This window comes from Mauremys reevesii, linkage group 10 (assembly GCF_016161935.1).
Source record: "Mauremys reevesii isolate NIE-2019 linkage group 10, ASM1616193v1, whole genome shotgun sequence".
In the NCBI taxonomy this organism is placed as follows: Eukaryota; Metazoa; Chordata; order Testudines; family Geoemydidae; genus Mauremys; species Mauremys reevesii.
The window spans coordinates 33895325-33923038 of NC_052632.1; the positions used below are offsets into that span (position 1 = coordinate 33895325).

General features: G+C 48.3%; 2 protein-coding genes across 5 annotated transcripts in view; one reads left to right on the forward strand and one right to left on the reverse strand.

Moving 5' to 3' along the window:
* The window catches only part of WDR61 (WD repeat domain 61), an 18798-nt gene extending 9030 nt beyond the window's left edge, over nucleotides 1-9768 (reverse strand). Inside the window, exons 1-8 of one of the 4 annotated variants that reach the window (XM_039491129.1) lie at nucleotides 9630-9748; nucleotides 6406-6451; nucleotides 6294-6321; nucleotides 5124-5229; nucleotides 4606-4778; nucleotides 3234-3382; nucleotides 2371-2464; nucleotides 1319-1412 (exon numbers count right to left, since the gene is read on the reverse strand). In XM_039491129.1, the coding sequence (XP_039347063.1) occupies nucleotides 1319-1412; nucleotides 2371-2464; nucleotides 3234-3382; nucleotides 4606-4778; nucleotides 5124-5229; nucleotides 6294-6321; nucleotides 6406-6417 (656 nt within the window). In that variant the 5' untranslated portion in view covers nucleotides 6418-6451; nucleotides 9630-9748. Of the gene's footprint in view, nucleotides 1-1318; nucleotides 1413-2370; nucleotides 2465-3233; nucleotides 3383-4605; nucleotides 4779-5123; nucleotides 5230-6293; nucleotides 6322-6405; nucleotides 6452-9217; nucleotides 9269-9629 lie in introns of those variants that run through there. The other 3 variants (XM_039491132.1, XM_039491131.1, XM_039491130.1) reach the window with 3 other exon arrangements.
* A 2466-nt stretch (nucleotides 9769-12234) lies between these two features.
* CRABP1 (cellular retinoic acid binding protein 1) overlaps nucleotides 12235-27714 on the forward strand; it is a 48933-nt gene continuing 33453 nt past the window's right edge. Inside the window, exons 1-2 of the mRNA XM_039490165.1 lie at nucleotides 12235-12365; nucleotides 14245-14465. The gene's annotated coding sequence lies outside the window, so the exon portion shown is untranslated. The remainder of the gene's footprint in view (nucleotides 12366-14244; nucleotides 14466-27714) is intronic.

Consider the following 27714-nt stretch of genomic DNA (forward strand, 5'->3'; position numbering starts at 1 on the left):
CCCCCAGTCAGGGTGCTTGAACTAACAAGGCCTAGGATTTCAGCATAAAATACCTTTGACTTAGCTAGGAAAAGGTAGGTAGTGATTTTGAGAGCTGTTTCAGCAGAGGGGAAAGACAGAAGCCAGACTGGTGGGAATCAAAGAAAGCCCAGATAGCAGGAGGAAGAAGATATTGCCACAGAGAGTCAGGAGAGTGATAGACTACAGGAAAAGAGGGCAGCAATAGGGAGAAAGCCAAGGACTTAAGTGGAGTGGGAAGACGAAGACAAAGACAATGAATGAGGCAGCATATTTTAGGCATGAAGCAGAAATTCTAAAGGTGGATCAAAAAAAAAAAAGGGTATGCAGGATAAGAATGAGGCTGGTTGGTATACTGAACTACCAAATATGGCAAGTGGGCATCAATTTTCTGAGCCTGATCTGCCATCCACATTTGTACCCTTTTAAAAGAGTCCAAGTTCACAGGATTTAGTGTTTTACAGTTTAAAATGTCAGATTTTTTAAAAATAGTTAATTCAACTACACTGTTAAAGATAATTCCATACACCAAAATGCTTGGTTTGTTACTCCTGGTGGAATTCTGCGCCAAAAAATTAAAAATTCTGCGCACAATATTTTAACATTCTGCAAAATTCTGTATATTTTGTCAAAATAACACAATATAATCACACCAGTTTCAATTATTTTTGTCAGCTATTTCAAAATACCTGTCAGCAAGTATGTCTAAAACAATACAGACAACAAAAATTCAGAACATGTTTTTTGACAAATAGATTCCTTACTTGGCATATTGAAACAGAACTCTTAATTCATTTAAACTACAATACAGAACCATATTTCCCACACCCCTCAGATGCAGAGCAAAGGCTTGGGGGAGTCAGGGATAATGGAGGAGCTGAGGGAGAGGAAAGTAAATTGCTGGGAAGGAGCCTGGGTGTGAACTTGGAAGACTGTTGCATATTGGTGGGAAAAGTATGGAAGTTTTTTTTTTCTTTTTTCTTTTCTTTTTTGCGGGGGGTGGGGGTGTGGAAGGGCAAGGGAGAGATTGTTAGGAAGCTTCCCCCATGCAGACCCTGGATGACCGCTTGCTGCAGGGAGCTGCAACTTTGTTCTATCACCACAGCGCCCTCTGATGGGCAAAGGGCAGCACTGCAGCAACATTTTGGCAGAAGCTTTTTCCTGTGCGAAAAATTAGAAATCTGCGGGGCTCATTAAATATGTGCAGTAGTGCAGAATTCCCAGAGGAGCAGTTTGTTCTGGGACACTACAGCCTCTTAGAATATTAGTTTTATATCACATGTCTTGTGAAACAACTTACACATCATAGATTTTGATATATCCATCATCTGAAGCTGTAACGAGTAGTTGGGAATCGGGAGAAAACGTCAATGAGCGAATTGGCATTGCATGGCCTGAAATTCAGAATAGGCATGGTTGATCTGTAAATACTCTATCATTGGTAAGAAGAATTATTAGAGAGGGTTTAAGTCAGGATAATATCTTTCCTTAAAAAAAAAGCAAGGAGATACTCTTCAGTTTAAATATTTGAACAATTGTTAAGCTCCTCATTCTTAGGCTACTTCCACCTTTGCCCCCCAAAACTTTTCTGAATACAGTCAGTGTAAGTGCATCAGGAATCTGGAAGGTTCCTGAACACTCATCTCCCTCATGGCAGAGCATATTCATGTCCACACAGGATTACCATGTTTTTACAGCTATGGTTCTTAGAAAAACTACAGAAAAAAAATCAGCAGCACCATGCTATCAGAAGTCATATTGTGCCCTGTGTGTGATTTATCTTTCATCTTTTACATATTTTCTAAGATTACATTAAAAAGGGGGTTGCATAAACTACTTAAGAGAATCTCTTCATCCCTGTTAGAGAGTTGCAATGTTCTATAACAAGAGGGAAGGTGTTCCATCCCTCTTCTACCCATGGGAACTAACTTTTTAATATCAATACAGTGGGGGGAGGGGGAGGAGAGAAGGAGTAAGGCAGCATTGACAGACCAGCTTCATTTGCTAGCACTGGGGAAAGTTAAACTGATTTGTTAGGAAGAATCCAGTTAAGCATTACTGAATATGCTTTCTAAGACACATCCATGGTGCATGTTGAAGATTTACAATTGGGTCCCACACATACTTCAGCATTTAGAACCATAAAAATGATGGTGACTAAATCAGAGCACAAATATAGGTGGACTGTCTTGGAAACCTGGCCATCAGTGTAAGCATGCAAGTGAACATTCCAGATGGAGTAACTAACCTGACATTTCAGCCCATCACACAATATTAAAAAGTGTTTCTTAACTAACATTTTAATCAGGACTAAAGCTATAATTTGCACACTGCAAACATTCCAAGACTTACCTTCTAGCGTATGCAGAAGTTTTCCAGTTGCAATATCAAAAATATTGATGATGCCATCTATTGCTCCACTGGCTAAATATTTTCCATCTGGACTCTGTAACAATATATGCGTTATACATTTTATAATTACTCTTATTTTGTATTGGGAGGATGGGGAAGGTGAAAAGAGACAAGATGACATCAAAACAATCTGCCATGCAAGATATTTAGTATGGTGGGCTCAGAAAAATCTGAAGATCTAAGACTGAAATTCATAAGCAGCAAATGAGCAAGAACAGGAGTGACTTTTCCAGATAGACATTAAGGACATCATGCAGTTTGAAAACTATCTGCCTGATTCTTTTACTAGATGCATTATTCATTCTGATGTACAGCAATGGGGGACTTTCTATTGTAATAATTTACAGTAAAGAGTGTGCGCTTTTCAATAGTTTTCTGTCTCACCTAGGAAAAGTTATTCAAACTTCTTATGCCTCAGTTTCACCATCAACAAAGTTACCTCCTAAAGGGGAATTCAGAGATTTAATTGGTATCTGTAATGGTATGATATCCTTGCTGGAAGAGCAAGAGCATTATAGAGAGCTTGTATTACCTGTAAGGCTGGTCCAATTCATCAGTTAAGTTGGAATAAAGGACCATTATACATACAGGAAAGGCCAATGGCAATTATAAGCAGAAGTAAAGTGCTTTCTTTAGGAGGTTATTGCCTAGAAGTGGATGATGCGTACGTAGGAAGTCTGTGTTGTTGTTTTTTAAATAAGGGTTCCTGTTAACGTTGTGAATACAGTATCAGAAAATGAGTGATTTACAGCAGATGACAAGGATGATACTTTAACAGAAGAGAACATCAGTTAAGTTCTTACATATGCAATGCTAAGGATGAATTTCCCTCTAGTGTCCAGAGAATATTCCTTTTTTCCAGTTTCAACACCAAAAATGTTCACTTTTCCTACATGACTTCCTGTTGCAAGATACTGGGAATCTGGTGAAAAAGCCAACGACCAGGCATCAACTGTACAAAAAAGAAAAAATATTTGGTATATTTAATCTTAATAGTTTTTAGCCAACAATGTTAATTCCACGTATACCTGTTCACAGACAGTTTATTCCCCTGCACTTCAGCCACAAAAGTTAAATTCACACCAAGCTAACAAAAGCTGACAGAATAAACACTTAAGGGGTTGGTTTTTCAGCTTAATCACAGATGACATTTTCCAGGAAGATCTTAGTCTAGGGCATCCTCCTAGAACAGCAGCACATTAATAGTGTTAAATGGCATTAGCTATCGTTTCCTTCAAAATAAATAAATAAAAAATCCTCTTATTTGCTTGAAAACCATTAGAAGAAAGAACTGTTGCCTTTGTCAGAAGCAGCACTGGAGAGCTGGCCCAGCAACAGAGACAGAAAGCACTTACAGATAGAAGGAAAGAGTGCAGAGCAGGTCATTATTCATTGAAATAGAATATGGTGACTTTTTACAGTTATCTGCTTAGCCTGGTGCTCCGTGCTTCACAGATTTATTATATATGTGCTTAGTCATTCATTCTCTGACCTACAAGGTCGATCTACCAATATTCCTTATTATAATATTTAAATCCTTTGGTTAACATCTTGTGCCCTCCAAATTGGAATTCAGTGCTTGTCAAGGCTTATCTAGACTTAAGCCTTTTTTTTTATTTGCATGCATTTCATAAGCAAGCACCCTCTGTACAGTACTGAGTTTCAAAGTGCACCTGCAGCAAACCTGGTACCTTAATATGCAAATCTCAGCCATCACTGTGTATTTGAATAGGGGTTTTTTGCCACCACTAGACTCTCTCATCACTACACCTATGAGATAACTGGATTTGATTCTGCCTTATGCATCCTCAACAAAAAATAGTCACAATAGAGATAGTGAATAAAGCCAGCAGGATTACATGAAAGCCTTGTCAACACCTAGAAGTTGCACTAGTTTAACTAAAATCAGTTTTTAAATAGATTGTTATCAGTGCAACCCCAAACAGAGAGACATCAGTTTAACACTGGTTTATACCAGTATAGCGTGCATTGGTAAAGTATATGCAAGTGAATGCCTGTTAATCTCATATCTTTGTTTTGCAAAAGGAAGGAGACCGTTGTGACACTATACAAAAAAGCTAGACACTCCCAGCTAGTATGTTAGTTCTCTACTGTACTGTATAAATACGCACATTGCAGAGATTACAAATAACCAAATTAGCACCAAGATCTTACCAGGACCAGCATCTATGGACTTGATCTGTTTGCCAGTTTCTAAATCCCAAAGACGAATATGAGCATCTAGGGAACTCGATGCTGCAATGGTACCTGTGTGGCTGATATCTACTGATACCACACCCAGTTGATGGCCCTCTAAAGTCCACTGTAGATCTAATTTTTCATCAGTCCTTTTGTTAAAAACACAAACAAAAACAAACTAATTAAGAGTAATTTCAGGTATTGCACCCACCTCTTTTTTTGTTTTTTTTTAAAAGCATTTCACTGACTCCAGGTGAACAGTGAAAGCAGACAGTTTGTGCGTAGCACTACTACAACCTTTTTTTTCAGCTTGTTTCCCCAGCCCTAGCCCCCATTTCAACAAAGCAAAGTGCTCTGCTACTTACTGTGCAGTGCACAGCTACTGATGTTCTGGGGGCTAGAGAAAGGAAAGAATACTGTATTTCTGCACTAGTTTACATTGTATTTCCAATTGTTAATCAGTTTAACCAATGTTTATTGAACTCCTCACTTACCATTTCCAGACCTTCACTAGATCATCTAAAGATCCAGAGATTACAGTTTCAGAACCATCTCTTTTATTCTTTCCCCATGCAACTGACCAAATGGCATCATCATGTGCTGGAAGAGAGCACAAATATTAGAGAGAAAACAATGGTGTTTCTTGGAATCAAGCAGGTGTATTTACCCACAGCAGTTGCTTGTTCTTACTTCCTACTATAAGCAGAAGGAAGCACTAATAATGTGCAGAATCAGCTAACAGTACCTTCCCCTCTTACCTATAATTCTCATGTCATACTGAGAACATATACATTAAAAAAAAGAACAGAATGGAAAGCTAGCAAGCATGGTATCTGACAGCAGCAGCCATGTTAGACTCTACCCATAGCACAATGCAAGTCCTGGTCAAGGCCATGTGAACCATGTAGCCAGCTGGACCTAAATTCTGCAGCAAAGCTTCTGGTTACTGTGGCATTTCAGTCCAACAGACTTTGAAATTCTGTGTCAGGTTCAGGTAGTTTACAAAACAAAACAAAACAAAAACAGGGAAATTTAACAAAAACAATCAGATTCAAAAATGAAAAATCAGTATAGTATAGTATTCATTGTGTTAGAAATTTAGGAGCTCAGTAAATCAAATGTGATACAGACGTTTGTATTAACAATTCGTAACTACAATGGAAAAGTTGTCAGGGAGGAAGCTCATGGTATCTGCAGTTGGGAATACTGTCACTCATGAAAGCATGGGATTCTGCTGCAAGATTCTGTGGCACATGCTGTAGAACCACAGAATCCAGGGAGCCGTGGTCACAGTAAACAGCCTAATGGATCATGGGCTTGCCTATGAATCCATGCATTCTCAAGTACACCTGAACCAGTCTACAAAAAAGTAATGGGGATTGGGAAGGTTCTCATAGGGCCTGATCCAAAGCCCACTGAAGTCAATAGGAGTCCTTTTGTTGACTTTGGAGTGCTTTGGATCATGCCTATGCAGCATTAAAGCCAATTTTATTTACCATGATCACTGCAGCTAAAAATACCGTAAAACCCACTCAGATTTAGACTTAGTGAGAATGCAACATTTCACAAATCTATCTGTTAGTACTCATTTTAAATCATCCAAGGCAATAAAGATTTTAGGTAAGAAAAATTAACAGCACAATACCATGTTAGTATCGCCTCACCTTGTTCTTGCTTGAAGAGAATACTGTACTGAAATGAAAAAGAACATCCACGTTATAAGAATGGTCACAAATCAAACTAGACAGATTAGTTTAATTACTCCTGTGTATTTACCTGTGTGGTCATTTCTTTATAGAAGTTGAATATGCATAGGAATACTCTGGAAACAAACAAACAAAATAAAATTAGGATCAGAAATAAGAATTAGGGCTGTCAAGTGACTAAAAAAATTAATCGTGATTAATTGTGCTGTTAAACAATAGAATACCATTTATTTTAAATATTTGTGTATGTTTACTACATTTTACATATATATAATATACTACATATATTAATTTCAATTATAACACAGAATACAAAGTGTACAGTGCTCACTTGATATTTATTTTTGATTACAAATATCTGCACTGAAAAAAAAGTGTTTTTCAATTCACCTCATAAAGTACTGTAGTGCAATCTCTTTATCATGAAAGTTGAACTTACAAATGTAGAATTATGAAAAAAAAATGCATTCAAAAATAAAACAATGTAAAACTTTAGAGCCTACAAATCCACTCAGTCCTACTTTTTGGTCAGCCAATCACTCAGACAAACAAGGTTGGTTACAATTTGCAGGAGATAATGCTGCCTGCTTCTTGTTTACAACGTCACCTGAAAGTGAGAAAAGGCATTTGCATGGCACTGTTGTAGCTGGCATTGCAAGATATTTACGTGCCAGTTGTGCTAAAGATTCATATGTCCCTTCATGCTTCAACCACCATCCTAGAGGACATGCTTCCATGCTGATGATGGGTTCTACCTGATAACGATCCAAAGCAGTACGGACTGACACATGTTCATTTTCATCATCTAAGTCAGATGCCACCAGCAGAAGGTTGAGTGGGGCTTTTTTGGACAGTTTGGGTTCTGTAGTTTCCGCATCGGAGTGTTGCTCTTTTACAACTTCTAAAAAAAAAAGTTCCACACCTCATCCCTCTCAGATTTTGGATGGCACTTCAGATTCTTAAACCTTGGGTCGAGTGCTGTAGCTATTTTTAGAAATCTCACATCAGTACCTTCTTTGTGTTTTGTCAAATCTGCTGTGAAAGTGTTCTTAAAACGAACATGTGCTGGGTCATCATCTGAGACTGCTATAACATGAAATATATGCAGAATGCTGGTAAAACACAGTAGAAGACATACAATTCCCCCCCACCCCCAGAGTACAGGCACAAATTTAATTGATGCATTATTTTTTTTAAGGGGCATCATCAGCATGGAAGCATGTCCTCTGGAATGGTGGCCGAAGCATAAAGGAGCATACAAATGTTTAGCATTTCTGGCATGTAAACACCTTGCAATGCCGGCTACAAAAGTGCCATGCAAACGCCTGTTCTCACTTTCAGGTGACATTGTAAATAAGACGCAGGCAGCAGTATCTCCCGTCAATGTAAACAAACTTGTTCGTCTTAGCGATTGGCAGAATAAGAAGTAGAACTGAGTGGACTTGTAGCTCTAAAGTTTTACACAGTTTTGTTTTTGAGTGCAGTTATGTAACCAAAAAAATAATCTGCATTTGTAAGTTACATGTTCAGGATAAAGAGATTGCACTTCAGTACTTAGTATTGTTAATTCACTTCATACTTTTCTTTTGTTTATCATTTTTACAGTGCATATATTCAAATAGTGGCATATAAAGTAGTTTCAGCAATAAGAAGCCTTTAGTAATCATATCATGTTCTGATAGGCAGTGAGATACTATTTTTCCAAGGCCACAGTCCTGCATCAGGATCCAGTACCATATACCTCTCCACCTATATCGCATCCCAATAAAATCAATTGGACTTTGTACAGATTCATGGGACGAGGACAATGGATCCTGCAATACGCATCCTATGGGAATGAGGGTCGACCCACTTGGAGCTCATGCCAAGATTGAGGCCTTAGATCTGGGTGGGCAAACTTTTTGGCCCGAGGGCCACATCTGGGTATGGAAATTGTATGGTGGGCCTTGAATGCTCACCAAATTGGAGGTTGGGTTGCAGGAGGGGGTGAGGTCTCTGGGGTGGGGCCAGAAAGGAGTTCAGGTTGTAGGAGGGTCCAGACTGGGGGAGGGGGTTGGAGGTGCAGGGGGGGCTCCATCTGGGGATTTGGGCTCTGGGGTGGGGCTGGGAATGAGGGGTTGGGGGTGCAGGAGGGTGCTCTAGGCTGGGACCGAGGGGCTCAAAGGGCAGGAGGAGGGTCAGGGCTAGGGCAGGGGGTTGTGGCACAGGAGGGAACCATGGGTGCAGGCTTCAGGTGGTGTTTACTTCAAGCAACAACCATAAGCAGCAGCATGTCTCTCCTCCGCTCCTATGCAGAGGCACGGCCAGGAGGCTCTGCACTCTGCCCTGTACGCAGGTGCCGCCCGTGCAGCTCCCATTGGCTGCGATTCCTGTCCAATGGGAGCTGCAGAGCTGGCGCTTGGGGCAGGGGCAGCATATGGAGCCCCCTGGCTGCCCCTACCCATAGAGCTGGAAGGGGGACATGCCGCTGCTTCCGGGGGCTGCGCAGAACCACAGCACGTGCAGAGCAGGGCAAGCCCCAACCCCGCTCCCAAGTGGGAGCTCAAGGGCCGGATTAAAATGTCTGATGGACCAGATGTGGCCCCCAGGCCGTAGTCTGCCCACCCCTGTCAGACTGTAAACACTTTAGGGCAGAGAAACTTGAAAAAAGTGAAAGATGAAATACAACACACACGTATGGCCCTGAAGAAACAACAACAGAAACATGACAGAGCTGTATGAGTGGAAGTAAAGCAAACATGAAATCCATTTTCCCATTACTTAAATTTTCTAATTTCAAGACTTGAGACTTCCTGCATTGTCACAGATTAAATGGGTACTGTCATCTTGAAATCAAGCTGATTTTTAAAAGTGAGCTTAAAACACTTTCAAGCTACGCGTACCCTGGGTCCCCCAGCCACTTCTCTGGGTTTGATAATCATGTTTTCCTAATTGTTAAAAAATGCTTCTCTCCCCTCTGGCTGGGTGAAAGGTTCACGCAAAGGGGGAGGGGGCCTAACTACACGGGCGGCGGGGGACGTGACACCGACTACGCAGAGCGCTGCCAACTGCGCGGAGGAACGGACCAGTCTGGGCCAGGCCAGGCACTGGGATCCTGGGGGCGGGAGCAACAGCAGGGCGGTGGGCTCTGCCCAAGAGACATGGAGGGCACGGGACGCTGGACAGCCTGTACCTCCCCCACCCCAGCGCCCCTCCCGGGTCCCCGGCGGCCCCCCACAGCCCCCGGCCGCGGCCCCAGCTCCCCTCTCCCGCACCAGTTACCACCCCAGCTGGCGCTGGCCCCGCATCTCTTACCTGGGCGCCCCTCCTGCTCCTCCCACCCGAACTCGCGGCCACCCAACCAGCACCAGCGACGCCGACGCCCTGTGATGACGTTTCTTACCATCGAGAGAAAGGCTGGAGCGACCAACTCCAGTGCCTGTCTCCCCGCAGTGACCATAGAGGAAGGAGCGGCTGGGGCCAGAGCGTCGTGCTGCCACCTCGTGGCTGAGAAGGCCCCTTGAGCCTCCCTCTACCTGCCTCGGGGCTACCCACAGCGCCGCCCCCGCTGGCCCCCCTTCGCCTCTGCTCTCGCCCAGTGGGTGGGCAGCCAGGGGGCCCGGCGAGCGCCTCTGCACCCAGGCCCAGCCAGGTCCATGCGGAAAGTCCCGTCACCTCTGCCCCCCTCAGTCTAGCCAAAATGCTGCCATGAAAATCCTCCCCAGCCACATGCAGCCTCTCACCAATCCCAGCCACTGGCCTCCACTTCACACCCGCTTGGCTACACTGCAGCATTTGCAGCAAACAGGTGCAGCACCGCGTCTCTCCAACCGTGCAAGCCAGCCAGCGCGCAAGCGGCACCAGCGTCAAGAGCGCGCGCCCAGCGGCGCGCGCGCTGCGCGTCCCAGGATCGTCCAGGGAGGTGGGTGGCAGGGGGGGCGGCCCAGGCCCCAGCAGCGCGCGCAAGCGGGCGGCGGGGGGGGGCGGGGCGGGGGGGCGGGGGGGGGGCGGCGCCGCGAGCGAGGCATGACTGGTCTCTCTTCTTCCCCTCCCGCTTCAGCGCCCCGCAGGGGGCGGCGGCGGTGCGCGCGGTGGCGAGGCGGCTCGGGCTCGCCGCCGGCGCCCGCAGGCTGCGGCCGCCGCGAACCCGCACCCCGCCACCGAGCCGCGGAGCCCGCGACCGCCGCACCGCCTGCCCCGCCGCCCCGGGGGGGGGAAGGGGCGGCGCGCTGGGCCCTGCTTGGGCGGCGTAATTTTAGAGCCGCCTGGAGAGGGACAGAGCGCGCTGAGCTCTCCTCCAGCTGGTGCTTTTGACACTTAGCGCTTCGTGTAGCCACAGACGCCTGCTCCTGGCCTCCTGCCCACATAGTGCCTGCCAAGCAGCCTGCTCCCTGCAGCCATTCACCGCTCCCTTAGCTAGCTGCTGCCGTCCCACCGCTCTGCCGCTGTGGCTGCCCAGTTCCTGGAACCCCTCCTGGCCTGGCTTCCACCTTTTCCTTGGTCAAGTAAGTTCCCCAGCAAAACATTTCTTCAATGAGGCCTAGTAATCACCCTCTCCAATAAATGATAGTGAAACCGGTGGTCATACCCAGAATCCTGCTGAACCTAACTGCTTCATTGCTTGCTGTGCACCACATCCCTTCCCCCCTCCTCCACTGAAATATTACCAAAGAGATTGTAACTTCCTTGGGGCAAGGATCTTGCCCTCATATTTGACCATAAAGCCCTTAGCACATTTTGGGCTCCAAATAAAGTAACTAATTATTTTTGTTAATAATAAACAGTAGCAAAAATTAAACTTCATTAGGACATAATTGACAGGATTTGGGAGTGGCTTCTTAAAAGGCTGATTTGGCAGTTTGGGGAGTTGCTGGCTGTGAGTTGTACCTGGCTGCCTTTTGTCATGGTTAGGGGGAAGTAGTGAAGATCAGAGTTAGGGAGGAACTTGTCCAGAAATTTCTTCTTGCCCTTGATTACTCTGTGTAGTAGAGACTTAGGGCGACCAGACAGCAAATATGAAAAATCGGGACGGGGGTGGGAGGGGTAATAGGAGCCTATATAAGAAAAAGACCCAAAAATCAAGACTGTCCCTATAAAATCTGAACATCTGGTCACCCTATAGAGACTCCACATACTCTTTCAAATGTTCTAGTAGTGGGATCCATGCACCTGACAGCTTCACCAAGGAAAATACTGTAGCTTCTTTAACTTTACTGAAGGAAGAGGAAGTTTCCTTGGTAACCATCTATGATCATACAGAAGAGTTAGGCTACTCTTTCTAACAAGCTGGGTCATTCCCAAATTTCGTTTACTAACTCTCACCCATGTGTTAAGATTGTGGAACAGCTGTCCAAATTAACTTATACTGGGACATTAAGTTAAAACCCCTGGATAAGATTCAATAGGCATTCTGAAATTTGTAATCAGTCTTTACTTGCCAAATTTTGCCTGGGTAAGCAAAGTAAAAACAGAGGCAGGACCTTTGCATTTGTCCCAAGTTCCCAACACAATACTACAGTAAAAGAATGAAAACCTAGAAAATATTTAGTATAATTTCACAATCCTGTGGTATCTTGATTATTTGTGGACTGACTTTTAAGAGATACCTCCTTACTGACTGAATTTTAAAAGTACAGGCTAGCTACAAGTGTGCCCCAAAGCTCACAACATATTTTACGCATGTAGCCCTAAACCAAAACTGTTCCCTAGCTACGCTCCTATGACCAGAATTTCCAGAAGAGATGTGCTCCTATTAGGTTATACTTCATAAACCTATTAGGTTTCCATGGAGAGAACTGCAGTGTGAGGTAGGTATGTATGTCTGTGTGACACACAGAACTAGAACCAGTTGTGTTAACAAATGCAAAGAACAATGCATAAGAATAAATGTGTTAGTCTCTAAGGTGCCACACGTACTCATGTTCTTTTTAAGAATACCCTGTAACTTGCTATATATAGATCAACCACAAGGGGAGCTCTATAGCATCTTGACTGGCACCAGAAACTGCGATTGGGCAGGCCCAAGTGTGGTTCTTATGCAAAAGGTGAAAGGTGAGCTATATTGGCAATAATGGGCAGGTGAACTAGAGGATAGTCTGTGGGCCAGGAAGAGTGAGTGGTGGGTGTGTGAATGTGTAGCCCATAATAGAGATATAGTGGAGAGCAAATGAGCATGAGCAAGGCTGGCCTTAGGGGTGAGTCACCCAGCCAACTGCCCAGGGGAGCCCTGGTCAAGGGGGCGCTGTGCAGCAGCGCAAAGGTGCACTTTGCTGGTGTAGAGTCAAACTGCTCCCGCCTGGCAGGGGAGTGCCGCATGGGGGAGTGCCAGATTACTCCCTGCTTCCTCCTGGTGGGAGGGCAGTAGCAGTGCTGATATCAGCGGCGGCTCCAGGCACCAGCGCTCCAAGCGTGTGCTTGGGGCGGCAGGCCGCAGGGGGCGCCCTGCCGGTCCCTGCGAGGGCGGCAGTCAGGCAGCCTTCGGCGGCTTGCCTGTGGGAGGTCCACCGGTCCCGCAGCTTCGGCGGCAATTCGGTGGCGGATTTGCCGAAGCCGCGGGACCAGCGGACCTCCCACAGGCAAGCCGCTGAAGGCTGCCTAACTGCCGTGCTTGGGGCAGCAAAACAGCTAGAGCTGCCCCTGGCTGATATACAGATACTGCTCACACACACATCCCAACATTCCTCTGCACCCCCCTAGGGGGCTGTAAGGAAGGGAGCGAGGAGCAACACCAAGCGCTCCGTACATCCAGGTCACTTTCCTCACCTTGAATGCAGGGCCGGCTCCAGACCCCAGCGCACCAAGCACGCGCTTGGGGCGGCATTTTGCCGGGAGGGCGGCAGGCGGCTCCGGTGGAGCATCCGCAGTCATGCCTGTGGATCCTCCACCAGAGCCGCGGGACCAGCAGGCCCTCCGCAGGCATGTCTGCAAGAGGTCCCCCGGAGCCGTGGGACCGGCGACCGCCAGCGCGCCCCCCGCGGCGTGCTGCCCTGCTTGGGGCGGCCAAATTCCTAGAGCCGCCCCTGCTTGGATGTGCTGTGAGGCAAGCATCAGGAGCTGCTGCTCTGCTGCCCTCCCCTTACGCAGCCCAGGTGGGGAAAATAACCTGGATGCAGGAAGCCCTGATGTTAAAGTAGCAGCCATAAAGGGACACTAAATAAAACATGTTTTTTGTTGTAGATAAACAATTTTAACCTATGTGGCTAACACCTTAAATATGTTAAAAGAGAGAGAAACTTAAAATCCAATTTCATTTTCATTTTGTATGAGTTTTGTTCTATTACTATTATTATTAATTATGTTGTTATGGTATTGCCTAAGGACCAGTCTAGGACAGGATCCCATTGTGCTAGGTTCTGTACAAATAGAGCAGCAGACAATCCCTGCCATGAAGAGCTTAGAATCTAAATAGATAAGACAGAAAAGGTCAGGGCTGAGAAAGGGTACGACACGTGAGCAGAGTGAAGTGAGTTTTCTTGCATTCCTGTCAGCTTGGACAATGAAAATCAATGAACTATTCCAGCAGTTTCAAGTTTAGTTTCCCTACCTAGAGAGGGCTTGGCGGACCAGAAAGGGGCCATTGACAGAAACTGTAGCACCTGTAGCCACTGCAGTGACACAGGGTTCCTAAACGTAATGTTTAGAAACACTGCAGATTTATACTAGCTGTCCATTGTGGGGCAGCACTATCAAGGTTATTTCAGCCTGTCCCTGGTAGCACACATGCAGCCCTCACAATGAAACATTAATCACTCCGAGACGGTCGGTGTTCTGGCAGTGGAGAAGCAGACTGTGACCAGTTGTGGCAGGTGGAAAGAGTCCTCTGCTGGAGTTGCCTGATGTGCCCCCAGGGAACCCATGCCTGCTGGGTAGGAGCTGTCATCTTGGGAATGAATTGAGGCAACTTTTAGCACTGTTTTCTCATTCATTTCAGTGGTATCTATCCCTTTCATGCAAGTCTCATCCAAGGACTGGATAGTCACACAGAGAACGTGTCTTTCTTGACAAATGCAGTATAAGCATAAAGCCAGCAGCACTGCAACACACTTGGGAAGGAAGGGAAATGAAGATAATAGGAAGATTTTTGTGGATGCGGACATAATCTCCAGTGCCATGGCTCCTCTTTTGAAATGTGCTGATTGGGACAGACATGAGGTAAAATAACCTCAATTTTTTCTGCGGCTTTGCTTCCTGTTTCTTTCTCTGCTCACTTATTTTGTCTTCCTTCTCCTACATTCAAAATTCCCAGGCTATTTTATTATAGGATTTTTCTTGGAGCTAGTCCCAAACTACAAAGTTGGCAGCCAGGTTCAGATCTGAAGTTTTCTAAAGCTCAAGGAGGTTCAGAACTAGGGTTTTGCTTTGAGCCCATCTCTTACTTTTTCCCAAACTTCACTTGTGATTACCCACAAGACCCTTAAAACTAGCCAAAGCTGCTACACCTTCCATATGGTGGTGCCTGGTCCAGTCATAACAGACATTATGGAATACATGGGGATCTGATTTGAAATCACAGCCATTCTCGCTCTCTGATTTCAAGTTCTGGCACAGCCAAACAGGAGGATGATATAATACAAACCTTTCCTCCACAAATCTGGAACAACATTACAAATGTCAATGCAGCTTCCTCACCCTGTGAGGTAGGGAAGTATCATTATCCCCATTTTACAGATTGGGAAAACTGAGGCCCATCAAGCTTGAAATATACCCAGGGTCACAAAGTGAGTCAGTGACGGCACCAAGAGTAGAATCTAGGAGTCTTTTTTCTCAGTCTCCTGCTCTAGGCCCTGATTAAACAAAGCACTTATGCATGTGTTTAACTTTAAGCATATGTCTGGGTTTTTTGTAAGTGATTATACTGAATTGGGATTCCAGCCAGTGGACAAATCCTGTCTCCTATTCAATCAATAAGCAGTTACAAGTACATAGGGCAGACAGCAATGAAAAAGAAAATGAACCTCCCAGAGGCTGAGACTGGCAGAAGCAAGACAATAATAATAATACTTAACTCTTACATGGTGCTTTTCATCAGCAGATATCAAAGCACTTTTTATACCATTATCCCCATATTACAGATGGTGGAACTGAGGCAGGGGAAGGAAAATATTAGTAAGGTTTATTATGTGGGTGAAGCTAGGATGACACTATCCAGAAGTTCTGAAGCTCCATGAAGAGCATGTTGTAATATACTTGGCAAATGATAATATCAGAAAACTATATTGAGACAGAAACCCTGTCTGGGAAGGCATAAAATATTTGGACCCCTGAACCCAGGAATTTGGGGCTGGATGCAGTTTTGTTCTAGCCCTCTCTCCCCATTTTGCCTCCCCCACCCCCACCAGCATTCTCCTCTACAAATTGATAGCAGTGTCTAGTGATGACGACAATAACACAGTATTTGGCACTTGGGACAAATCATTCTCTGACTGGCATCGTGTGCAATCCTGCTGCAGTGTAGTTGCATGGGGTGCGACTCTGAGAAGAACTTGGCCTGTAGAGTCCCTTCCATCAGAGGTATTGATGTCGGCAGTGGAATTGGAGTGACTGAACAGCTTGGCCTGGGAAGAAAAGAGGAAAATAAAACAGTTAATTAAACAAATAAATCCTAGAAACTAAACTCCATCCTCCAATGGAAGCATCCACATCCCCCATATTTCCTGCAGGGAGAACAAAAGGGTCAGACAGAAGTGCAAGCCTTTCATTCTCCTGTTTAATGGCCTTTGTAGGTCACAGGGAGCCTTTAAGAGCTGAATTGTTTTGGAAGAGGATCAAAAAGTACCAAGAGCAGCATTCCCCTTTGTGAGATACTTTCCAGCTATTAGTCTGTGCTTACTGATAACTAAGCCCAGTTAACATTCTCTCCCCAGCTTCTCTCTCCTTCCAGTATTGCTTTCTGGAAGGAGAATTCCTCTGTTCTTACCTTCCCTCCATTGTTCATTGCTTTTGATAGGAATGGTCCTTTCTTGTGGGGGGTGTACTTGGTTTTGTTCTCACTTAAAGTCACTTCTGCAGAAGGGGTTTGGAGAAGGTTTTTTAAATATTTCCCTAGCCTAGGGTGACCAGATAGCAACTGTGAAAAAATGGGACGGGGGTGGGGGATAATAGGTACCTATATAAAAAAAGTCCTCAAAAATAGAACTGTCCCTTTAAAAACAGGACATCTGGTCACCCTACCCTAACCCTGAAATGCTGAACTGCTGCAAAATGCAATAGTTCTCAAAGAAACATCTGGTGTTTATTTATCAGTACTGGAAGAAGAAAATGTCATGAATGTGTCTGTGACTTGCTCTTAGAAGGCACAAGATGTTAGCCTGTGATCCAAAACTAATCATGAAACTTCCCCGCATTGTGATGAGTCTTGTGTGCATTGACATTACAGGAACTTTCATGTATCGGAAGGTAGTATGTTGGCTTTTTACATGATGTCTTCTCAGCACCCATCTGAGGTAAAGTATTATCCCCATTTTACACATGGGGAACTGAGAGATTCAGTGAGTTGGCGGAAGTCAGACACAGTCAGTGGTAGACATAGAGATAGAATCCAGCAGTCTTTACTGTGAATCTATTACCTTACCCCCAGGACCATTGTGCCAGGCTGGTCCCATGGTCCTGTATGTGCCAGGGCCCTGGTGGGGGCAGGGAGAGAGAGATAGAATTATTGCCTGATCTCTGCAGGCATACAGCTTAAAACACTAGACTGGATCTCGGGCAGTCCCGGAACCACCCTGACCAGATTCTCTGTCTGGCCAAGCTGCACTCAGCGCTGGAATGGAAAGGGAGGCAAAAGTAGCTTTCTGCCACCTTTACAGTTCCTGGATGCTGGGACCAGTTCCTAGCATAAGAGCAGCTACACTAGCTCTGAGCCACTTGGGGATTCCCTTTCATAAAGCATTCTCCTGTAACAGGGTGACTTAATGCATGTGACATGTCTCTTGTATAAAGCAGCTGAGGTGGGGGCCAGAATCTGACCCCACAAACATGGCATCTCATTGACTTCAGTGGACTATCTGTGTGCAGTGCCAGAGTACATAGCTCTTCAGCAGCCCAAGACACACGGCATGTGCCATACATCAAGATCTGTGTAGAGAAACTCAATTAGAGCCCGTCGCTGATTGGCAGTGAGAGCAAAGGTAGGCTGCAATAATTAGCTCAGCCACTATCAAAAGCCTCCCAGTTTTATTTGGTAAACTCAGTATTTTGTGCCAACACTTGGGTATTTCTAGAGTAAATACACTCTAGGGAGCCTTAATACCCAGTGCCCATTTTTGTAGGTTGCTAGAAGTCTGAATATGAGGACACACACTTGGCTCAACCAGCCAGTTTCTCTGCCACTTAACTCCGTGTCACCGCACTGCTTTATTATTGCAGCCTTCAATGCCACTTTTGTCTCTATCAACACTGTCTCATTCATGCTGTCTGCTTTGGTAACTTTACTGGGCAACCATCACTTCCATGTACTCATCCCCAAGTGAGAGAGGCTCATTCTTCTCCAGCTTGTTTGTCTGGCTTGCACATCTTTGTGAATTTTATTGACAGTACTAAATTTGCACAGAGGAGCTACCCTGTAGGATAAATGCCAATGCAGTGCCTGCTCTGGTTCCCATTGAAGTCGGTGGCAAAGCTGCCATTGACTTCAACGGGAACAAGATTGAGCACAGCACATTGACATACCATTATGTTAAACTGCCTTCAGATAAGGTGCTTGCGTCAAAGCATATTATTACAGGACTAGTACATGCTTATGCCATCCTTCTCTGGCTGTGGAGATAGGAAGCACTGTTTAAAGCCCCGATTCAGCAAACCATCCTGGTGAAGCAAAGCATGCACTTACATCTTATTTATTTTAATGGGACTCAAGCATGTGTTTAAATGCTGTGTTGAATCTGTGCCTAAAATACTGTATATTGGTGTGTTGTGCATTTGTCCCCACTAATGTGAGTTCCTATCAGGATCATTTCAATCATCCCCAGTAGCATGGTGGCCACAGCTGTTTGCTTTTAGGTTTATAAAATTAATAAAATACCTGATCTTGAAGAAAGTGGTGGCTTTGTGTGTTCTGGGCCAGTTGGTGGCTACCCCTGTGTGCTAGGGAGAGAGAAGGTGTAAAGAGATTGCAGTTCTTGTACATGGGTCCCTGCACTATGTGGGCCTGATCCGAAGCCTATTGAAGTCAATGGAAAAAGTGCCATTGACTTCATTGGGCTTTGGATTAGCCCTAGTGAGTGGAGAGCTCTTGCCAGCAGCACAAGACACTCCTGAGTTTGACATCAATGAACATTGCACCTCCTGTTTTATCCAAAGGCAGGATTTGGTCCTGTGAATGCTCTGAAGGGAAAGTACATTTTCTAAACAGTGCAGTGTCTGAGTAAGTATATTGGGTGGCCAAGGGAATTCCAAACTAGTGGTAGGAGACCTCTAAATTTGGAGTTTGGCTTGGGGATACACTCAGAAGTTCAGATGGTCCTCCTAATAGGACATGCAGGTCTACAAAATAGCATAGGAAAACCTATGGGAACAGGCTAGCTTGTAATGTTATTAGCATTTTCTGCTTTGTGGGGTGGGCTGAAAATGCCCTAAGGGCAGCTTTTACCGTGGGGTTTGGGCACTGCTGCTTCCACTGTCTAGATAGAACAAAGATGACTTGGGGTAAGGTGGCTTTTGTACCTAAGAGACCCACTACATATACTTACCATGTTGCTGCTTGAAAGGTATGAGCAGGATCCCCAAATACAGTACTTGGGCTTAGTGACCTTCAGAAGTTATTTGAAAGAGAAAAATGTAAGAGTCTGTGTAGCTGCGCTGAGCAGGCTAGGGAATGTTAACACCATGTTGCATTCATACCCCAGTTAGCTCAGCTGCAGCTTCCCCGCACTTAGTAATGGAAAGAAGTCATGCAATACATTTCTGTAATGACACCTGGGGATACGGAAGAGCAAGTCATCAAAAACATCAGGCCAGTGTTGGTTCCGCATGAAAAGTGTGACTCATTGACCCCAAAACTGCTGAGATTGGAAATGAAGAGCAACCTTTAAGGCCCCCGCCATCAAATTTTGCAAAGTTCACTAAGTCATTAACCCAGTTTTCCAGCCTTAATTCATTCCCTACTTCCCATACTACCTTTGCTGATAGGGGCCTGATCCTACACTCCTTACATTTGCAAATCTCTCAGTGAGTAGACTAGGATCTGTGTCTGATGAATAATGCAGGATTGGTCCCATACCCAAGACATTAGTCTTCAGACAGAAGCTACTTTCTTCCTAATTAACTGCTTGGAGTGAAATTTGCCCATTTGCAGAGGGGCCAGGACAAGGCCTAGGCACCACCTAAAGTCCCACTTAAACATTCAAAACAGAGCTTAAGGTGTGCATAACCCTTGTGCTGGCCCCTCTGGGTATATCTATGCTGCAAAGAAAACCCACAGCGCCGAGTCTCAGAGCCTAGGTAAATTGACTTGATCTTTCTGGACTGTGGGGCTGAAAATAGCAGTGTTGATGTTCCCACTCGGGCTGGAGCCCAGGCTCTGAGACCCTCCCTTCTTGCCAGGTTTCCAAGCCCAGGCTCTAGCCTGAGCCAGAATGTCTACACTGCTATTTCTAGACCCACTGCCAGAGCCCCACAAGGCCCATCAATAGACCCAGGCTCTGAGACTTGGCTCCGCAGTTCTTTTATTGCAGTATAGACATAGCCTTAGTGCACATGTTGAATTTCGCCCCTGTGATGTATCAGTGCAGTGTTTGAGATGCCGCTGTTGCCATGGAAATGACAGAGATGTTTCAATCCCTGAAATGACATCATCGGATGAATTTGGGAAGAGCCTTTGTCTACTCCATGGTAACCCCAACCACATATTTCAACACTGGTGCAACTCCACCAGTGGTAGCAATGGTGGAAGCTATACTGTAGCCACTTAGCTACCAGAACAAAGTTACGCAACATGGAAGGGAAAATATTGAAGCCCTGCTACAATACAGCTTCCACTATTGCTACTATGTTGGAGAAATGAGGGTCTGATTTTTGCCAATATCCATAGAGTGTTAGAAAAGAGAGAGCTGCTATTTCTGACACACACGTGTTCATTATGAAAACAATGGACAATGGAGTCCAGGACAAATATTCTAGGTGGGAATTTTTGCAAAGGCACAAGTCACTATCTGACATTCAAATTAAGAACACGCTGGAGTTAAGTAGGGTTTGTTGTTTGTGTGTTTGCTTTGTCTTTTTAAACTATCAGAAAAAACTAGCACACCTGCGTGTAGAGGAGTTAGCCTGATCCAGCAAAGCACTTAAAAAGTCAGTGGGATTATTAAGCATGTGTCCAAGTGCTTTGCTGGATCTGAGCTGTAATAACAAGAGCTGAAGTTAATAAAAGCTACATCCATGTTTCTCAGTGCAGAAGATTGCTCAAGCCCTGAAGAGTCAATTTGAGGGGACATGCCTTTGTGTACTCCATATCAAATGAGCTTTTACTGAACTTGCCATAAATGACTATGGATTGCTGGCAGTTTACATAGGACCAGATTGAGTAGGAGCCTCCCACTGAAGTCAACTGGAGTTTTGATTTAGGGCAACAAGGTTTGGCTGTTTGGCTCTTAGAGATGATTTGTTATATTTCAGTCTATTAAAGGTGCCCTGTCATACATTAGAAGAGGGAATGGAAAATGCAGCCCTGGCAGCTTGATGGTCCAACAGTTGGTATGTAAGCTTTGGTTTGTGTAGCAGCTTTAGATTTTGAAAAGCAGCTTTTCCAACACATGTTTAGAATTGGAATGATTTAAAATAAAAAAAAAAGAAAGATTTCCCAACATAAGAAATAAACACCAGTCAATTCTCATTTCCTTATGCTGTTTTTTATATCTGGTCTTCTCCTGAGAAATGGAGCAGGGCCCCAGTAGAAAGGCTTTGCTCTGAGGTTAAGATGCTAACGCACAAAGGGGGCTTGCCTGACATATGCTTAGAACCTTGAGGACTGTGTAATTAGCCCATAGTCATCTATCTTCAGGTCCTAGAAGTACAGGAGCAGCAAACAGCCCGCTGCTCCTCCCTTGCACAGTGTGAACATTGTCTAGTTCTGCTGTGGAAGTACATTGCTTTCAGCATCCCCAGCCACTTCCCTTGGTAATCTGCAGTTGCAAAGGACTCTTCTGTGCAACACACAAGAGGCCAAATTCTGCTCTGGAGTTACTCAGGATTGAGAATGGTGTAAATGAGACTCTGGTCCAGTAGGTGCAGAATACCTAGATTAATTACTTTTGTTAATGAAAATATATTAAGGCAACTGCAGGCAAAGGTGCTACTAACAATGGGGTAAATTTTGAAGTCCTTACTCATTGACTTAAGTGGGAAGTCTTGCCTGGGTAAAGACCAAATAAAAACTGAGTATATACTTCAGGATTTGGCCTCGTTGTAGTGACCACGGTGTTGGATCTGAGGACCAGATTCTCTGCTGGAGAAAATAGGTGAAACTCAATTATTAATGGAAAGAATGTTAGTCTGAGTATTTATTTTACAGCTCGTATCCACATAAAGAAAATCTAATCTTGTCAAGCAAAGATGTTCTGTTTTGAATTGCAGACTTTCTCCCCGTGTTTCATGTGGGTGTCTGACCAAGTTGTTTTTCATATGAATTGGGTCATTTTCTGCTGCCTTATAAAGTCATGTTGCATTAAGACTCTGTAATGAAATCCAATGTGACAGTTCTTCTTCGAGTGATTGCTCCTATGCATTCCAGTTAGGTGTGCGCGCCGTGCGTGCACGGCATCTCGGAACTTTTTTACCCTAGCAACTCCGGCGGGCCGGCTGGCGCCCCCTGGAGTGGCGCCGCTATGGCGCCTGTTATATACCCCAGCCGGCCCGTCCGCTCCTCAGTTCCTTCTTACCGCCCGTGACGGCCAGTTGGAACTGTGGAGTGCTCTCTGTCCTCCACTACCCTAGCTCTCGCTAAAGGTTTTTTGTATATAGTTAGTTCATAGTACGTGTAGTTAGTTGTTATAGTTAGTTAGTTAGGTTTTAGTGATAAGGTTAGGGGGGTTTCCCCTCCCTTTCCTCCCCCGGTGCGGGCTCATGCCCAAGGCACCAGGCTTTAAGCCCTGCGCAATCTGCCAGAGGCCTATGCCGATTGGGGACCCGCACGACGCCTGTCTTCGTTGCCTCGGCGAAGGTCATTGCACAGACAAGTGTCCGATCTGTTCCGCCTTCAAGCCGAGAACGCGTAAGGAGCGGGACAATAGACTTAAGCAGCTCCTCATGGAGGCGTCGTTACAGCCCCCGGCACAGGCCGCGCCGGCACCGAGAGCCTCATCGGTGCAGAGCGCACCGGCTGCTCCGAGCCGCTCCGGCACCGCGGCGCCGCAGCCTCAGCCAGCAACTGCGAAGACCCGGCACCGCTCCCTTTCGCCTGCTAGGAAGCGCAGGCTGGCAAAGGCGATTGCTAAGTCCCGCGCTGAGGACTCAGCCAAGACTATTGCGCCACCTGCGACTCCCGCGGTGGCCGTGCACCAGGCGGGCACCGGGCCGTTGACTCCGGCGACGCAAGGGCCGTTGAGTCCGGCACCGCCACGCTCCCCGGCACCGTCCGCGGTTGAGCCACGACTGCCGTCGACGCCGGAGACATTCTCCGCAGCGCGTGAGCTGATACAGCTCGTACAGGCACCGAGCCTCCGGCCCCCGGCACCGCCAGTGTGGGCTCTCGCGTCCGTAGGAAAGCCGGCGATGATGATCCGGCCGCCCTCCGCAGACCGCCGGCACAAACGACGCTCCCGGTCCCGGTCACGCTCCCGGTCCCGACGAAGGTCGCCATCTCGCCGATCCCGATCTCGGCACCGCTCGCCGTCCCGGTACCGGTCGCCATCCCGACACCGGTCGGAGTCCCGGTACTGTTCGTCATCCCGGTACCGGTCGCACTCCCGGCACCGATCCAGGTCCCGATCGCCGTCGCGTCGGCACCGCCGGAGGTCTCAGTCCCGGCACCGTTCCCGGCACCGCGACTCCCGCAGCCACTCGCGGCACCGCAGATCCCGCTCCCGGTCGAGCTCCCGGCACCGGTCGAGCTCCCGGCACCGCGGTGGCCGACGGTCTCGGTCACCGTCCCGGTACCGGATGTACACGCACCATTCCTCGGCACCATCTGCGGACAGACTGCCGCCTTCGGCGGTACAATCCGTCAGCGCCTCAGCACCTCCTTGGCCATCCCGCCCAGCATCGGTGGCCTCCGGCGCTGACAGCAACGCGCACCTGCCACCGACCCCACACGGCGAACCTCAGGGGTCTCAACGGTGGGGCTTCTGGGTTCCCTGGGCCCAGTATGAAACGCAGGGCGTACTGTTTCCCCCGAGAGACTCGGCCTCCGAGCTCAGGGCCCCTGAGGCAACGGTTAGCCGGCCGGCTCCTTCACCTCGACGCGAGCCCTCCAGTCCTCCATGCAGCACGACCCAGCCGAGGCGCAGTCAGCAGCCCCTGCGGTGGAGGCCGTCGTGCAGGGCTTGTCCTCATCGTCCTCCCCGGACGAGGCGGTGGCCGGTGCTTCAGCCAAGGAACCGCCGCCCATTGACCTGAAGGCCCACCAGGATCTGCTTCGCCGGGTGGCGACGGCCATGGATCTCCCAGTAGCGGAGGTCCAGGAGGATGAGGACCCCATTACCAACGTGGTGGGCGCGGACGCTCCCGTGCGCGTGGCGTTGCCCTTTGTGAAGACAATCCAGAAAAACGCCACCACGCTCTGGCAAACACCCGCATCCATCCCTCCCACGGCCCACGGGGTTGAGCGTAAATACTCAGTTCCCCCTACGGGCTATGAGTATCTTTATACCCACCCGACCCCGGACTCGTTGGTCGTGCAATCGGTTAACGACCGCGAGAGGCACGGTCAACCTGCCCCTGCGCCTAAGTCCAAAGACGCCCGGCGCATGGACCTGCTAGGCCGCAAGGTCTACTCGGCAGGCGGCCTACAGATGCGCATCACCAACCAGATGGTCCTCCTCGCCAGGTACGTCTATGACATCATGACGTCCCTGGCGAAGTTCACAGAGCTCCTGCCATCAGCCTCCCGCCAGGAGTTCGCGGCGATGTTGGACGAGGGGAGGAGATCATCTAGGTCCTCCATCACGGCCGCCCTCGACGCTGCGGACTCCGGAGCTCGGACCTTAGCCTCCGGCGTGTCGATGCGGCGCATCGCCTGGCTGCAGTCCTCCACCCTGCCACCGGAGGTGCAATATACACTGCAGGACCTGCCCTTTGACACGCAGGGTCTCTTCTCCGAGAAGACGGATTCCCGGATCCAGACCCTAAAGGACGGTCGCGTTGCTATCCGCACCCTAGGGATGCACACGCCGGCGACACAGCGCAGGTCCTTCCGGCAGCAACCCTCCCGGCCCTTCTACCAGCAACGCTATCGGCCGTACAATAACCGGCGACCGGCTCAAAATCGCCGTCGTCCTTCCGGCAATCGGCATAGCCAGGGCCAGGCCTCTTCCAAGGCCCCTCAGGGGGCCAAGCAGGCCTTTTGATGGGACGCTCGAGGACGGCCCATCACTCTCCCTACCGGATCCTTCCCCTTTATTTTACAACCGCCTTTCCCATTTCTTTTCGGCGTGGTCCCAATTAACAACAGACAACTGGGTGCTTCAAACAGTCCAGTCGGGATACCGCCTTCAATTTGTTTCACCCCCACCTTCCCACCCACCCTCCCTGTCCCTCTTCAGGGACCCCTCTCACGAGCAAGTCCTCTTACAAGAGGTTCAGACTCTGTTGAGCGTGGGTGCCATAGAAGCAGTGCCTCAAGACAGGCGGGGCAGGGGATTCTACTCCCGTTATTTTCTCATCCCCAAAGCGAAAGGGGGGCTACGTCCTATCCTGGACCTTCGCGAGCTGAACAAGTACCTGCTCAAGCCCAAGTTTCGCATGGTCACCTTGGGGACTATCATTCCCTCTCTGGATCCGGGAGACTGGTTTGCCGCCCTCGACATGAAGGACGCCTACTTCCATGTCGCGATTTATCCTCCTCATCGACGTTACCTCCGGTTTGTGGTCAACAACGCCCACTACCAGTTCGCCGTGTTGCCGTTTGGGCTCTCCACCGCACCGAGGGTATTTACCAAATGCATGGTGGTGGTTGCCGCAGCCCTCCGCCGTCGTCGGATACATGTCTACCCGTATCTCGACGACTGGCTGGTTCGCGGACAGTCTCGGCAGCTGGTGATGGGCCAGTTGACAGACATACTGTCCCTCTTCCGACGGCTCGGGCTTCTCATCAACACTGAGAAGTCCACCTTGATCCCGTCACAGCGGGTGGAGTTCATTGGAGCGGTCCTCGACTCCTCGTTGGCCCGGGCTTGCCTACCGCGAGCTCGACATCAGACGATGGTCTCCCTCATCCGGGACCTCGTCTCCTTCCCAACCATGACGGTGCGCTCCTGCCTCCGCCTCCTGGGCCACATGGCATCATGCACCTACGTCACCGTGTACGCACGGCTTCATCTCCGCCCATTTCAGGCTTGGCTCGCGTCGGTGTACCGGCCGCATCGAGATCCCATCGATATGGTGGTCACAGTCTCCAAGCCAACCCTAGAGTCCCTCAACTGGTGGCTGGACCAGGAGATTGTTTGTGCGGGAGTCCCGTTCCATCCTCCTCGCCCGTCCGCCACTCTGACCACGGATGCATCAGCGCTCGGTTGGGGAGCTCACCTGGGCGATCTTCACACCCAAGACCTGTGGTCGCCCCAGGAGCTCGCTCTGTACATCAATGTCCGCGAGCTGCGAGCGATCCGTCTGGCCTGTCGCACCTTCTGCACCCACCTGCAAGGCCGCTGTGTGACAGTGTTCACGGACAATACCTCAGCAATGTTCTACGTGAACAAGCAGGGCGGAGCCCGCTCTTCCCTCCTCTGCAAGGAGGCGATGCTCCTGTGGGACTTCTGCGTGACCCACTCCATTCACCTAGAAGCGTCCTTTCTTCCAGGAGTACAGAACACGCTGGCCGATCATCTCAGCAGGTCTTTCTTCTCCCACGAGTGGTCTCTCCGTCCTGACGTCATGCACACAATCTTCCGCAGGTGGGGGTTTCCCCAAGTAGACCTATTCGCATCCAAGGCGAACAGGAAGTGCCACCTGTTCTGCTCGTTCCGGGGTCACGCGCCGGGATCCCTGTCGGACGCCTTCCTGTATTCCTGGAAGGATCACCTCCTCTATGCCTTCCCTCCATTCCCGCTCATCCATCGAGTATTACAGAAGCTTCGGAGGGACAGAGCCACCGTCATTCTCGTAGCTCTGGCCTGGCCGAGGCAGCATTGGTACTCCCTGCTGCTCGAGCTCTCCGTTCGGGATCCCATCCTCCTTCCGTTGTGGCCGGACCTCATCACCCAGGACTTCGGCAGGCTCCGCCATCCGAACCTGCAGTCCCTCCATCTTACAGCTTGGTACCTGAGTGGTTGACCCACATGGAGAGGGACTGTTCCGCGGCAGTTCAGCAAGTCCTACTAGAGAGCAGAAAGCCTTCCACTCGCTCCACCTATCTGGCGAAATGGAAGCGGTTCGCGCTCTGGTGTGACCAGCGAGGCCTCAATCCCTTCGCCGTCCCTGTCCCTACCATCCTGGACTACCTCTGGTACCTTAAGGAGCAAGGTCTTGCGGTCTCCTCCTTGAGAGTTCACCTGGCAGCAGTGTCCGCCTTTCGTCCATCCGTGGAAGGTCGGTCCATCTTCTCTAACCAGATGGTTTCCCGCTTCCTCAAAGGCCTGGACCGCTTGTACCCGCCGGTGGCGGCGTCCTGCCCCGACCTGGGATTTGAACCTCGTGCTGGCCAAGCTGATGGGTCCTCCTTTCGAGCCCTTAGCCACGTGCTCCCTGCTCTACCTCTCCTGGAAGACGGCCTTCCTCGTCGCCATTACATCAGCGAGGCGAGTCTCTGAGCTCCGCGCTTTGATGGTTAGTCCGCCATACACCGTCTTCCACGCGGACAAGGTGCAGCTTCGACCACATCCGGCCTTCCTCCCAAAGGTGGTGTCAGCCTTCCACCTCAACCAGGAGATCTTCCTCCCGGTGTTCTTCCCGAAGCCGCATGACTCGCCTCGGGAACAACAGCTGCACACCCTTGACGTCCGCAGGGCGCTTGCTTTCTACATCGAGCGGACTAAACCCTTCCGGCGCTCGCCCCAGCTGTTCGTAGCGGTTGCTGACCGCATGAAAGGCGAGCCGATATCCTCTCAACGGATTTCCTCCTGGGTCACTGCATGTATCCGGACCTGCTACGAGCTTGCTCGTGTGCCGCCATGCCGCCTCACTGCACACTCCACGAGAGCGCACGCCTCGTCGGCCGCCTTCCTGGCTCATGTACCCATCCAGGACATCTGTCGAGCGGCAACCTAGTCTTCGGTCCACACCTTCGCCTCCCACTACGCGTTGGTGCAGCAGT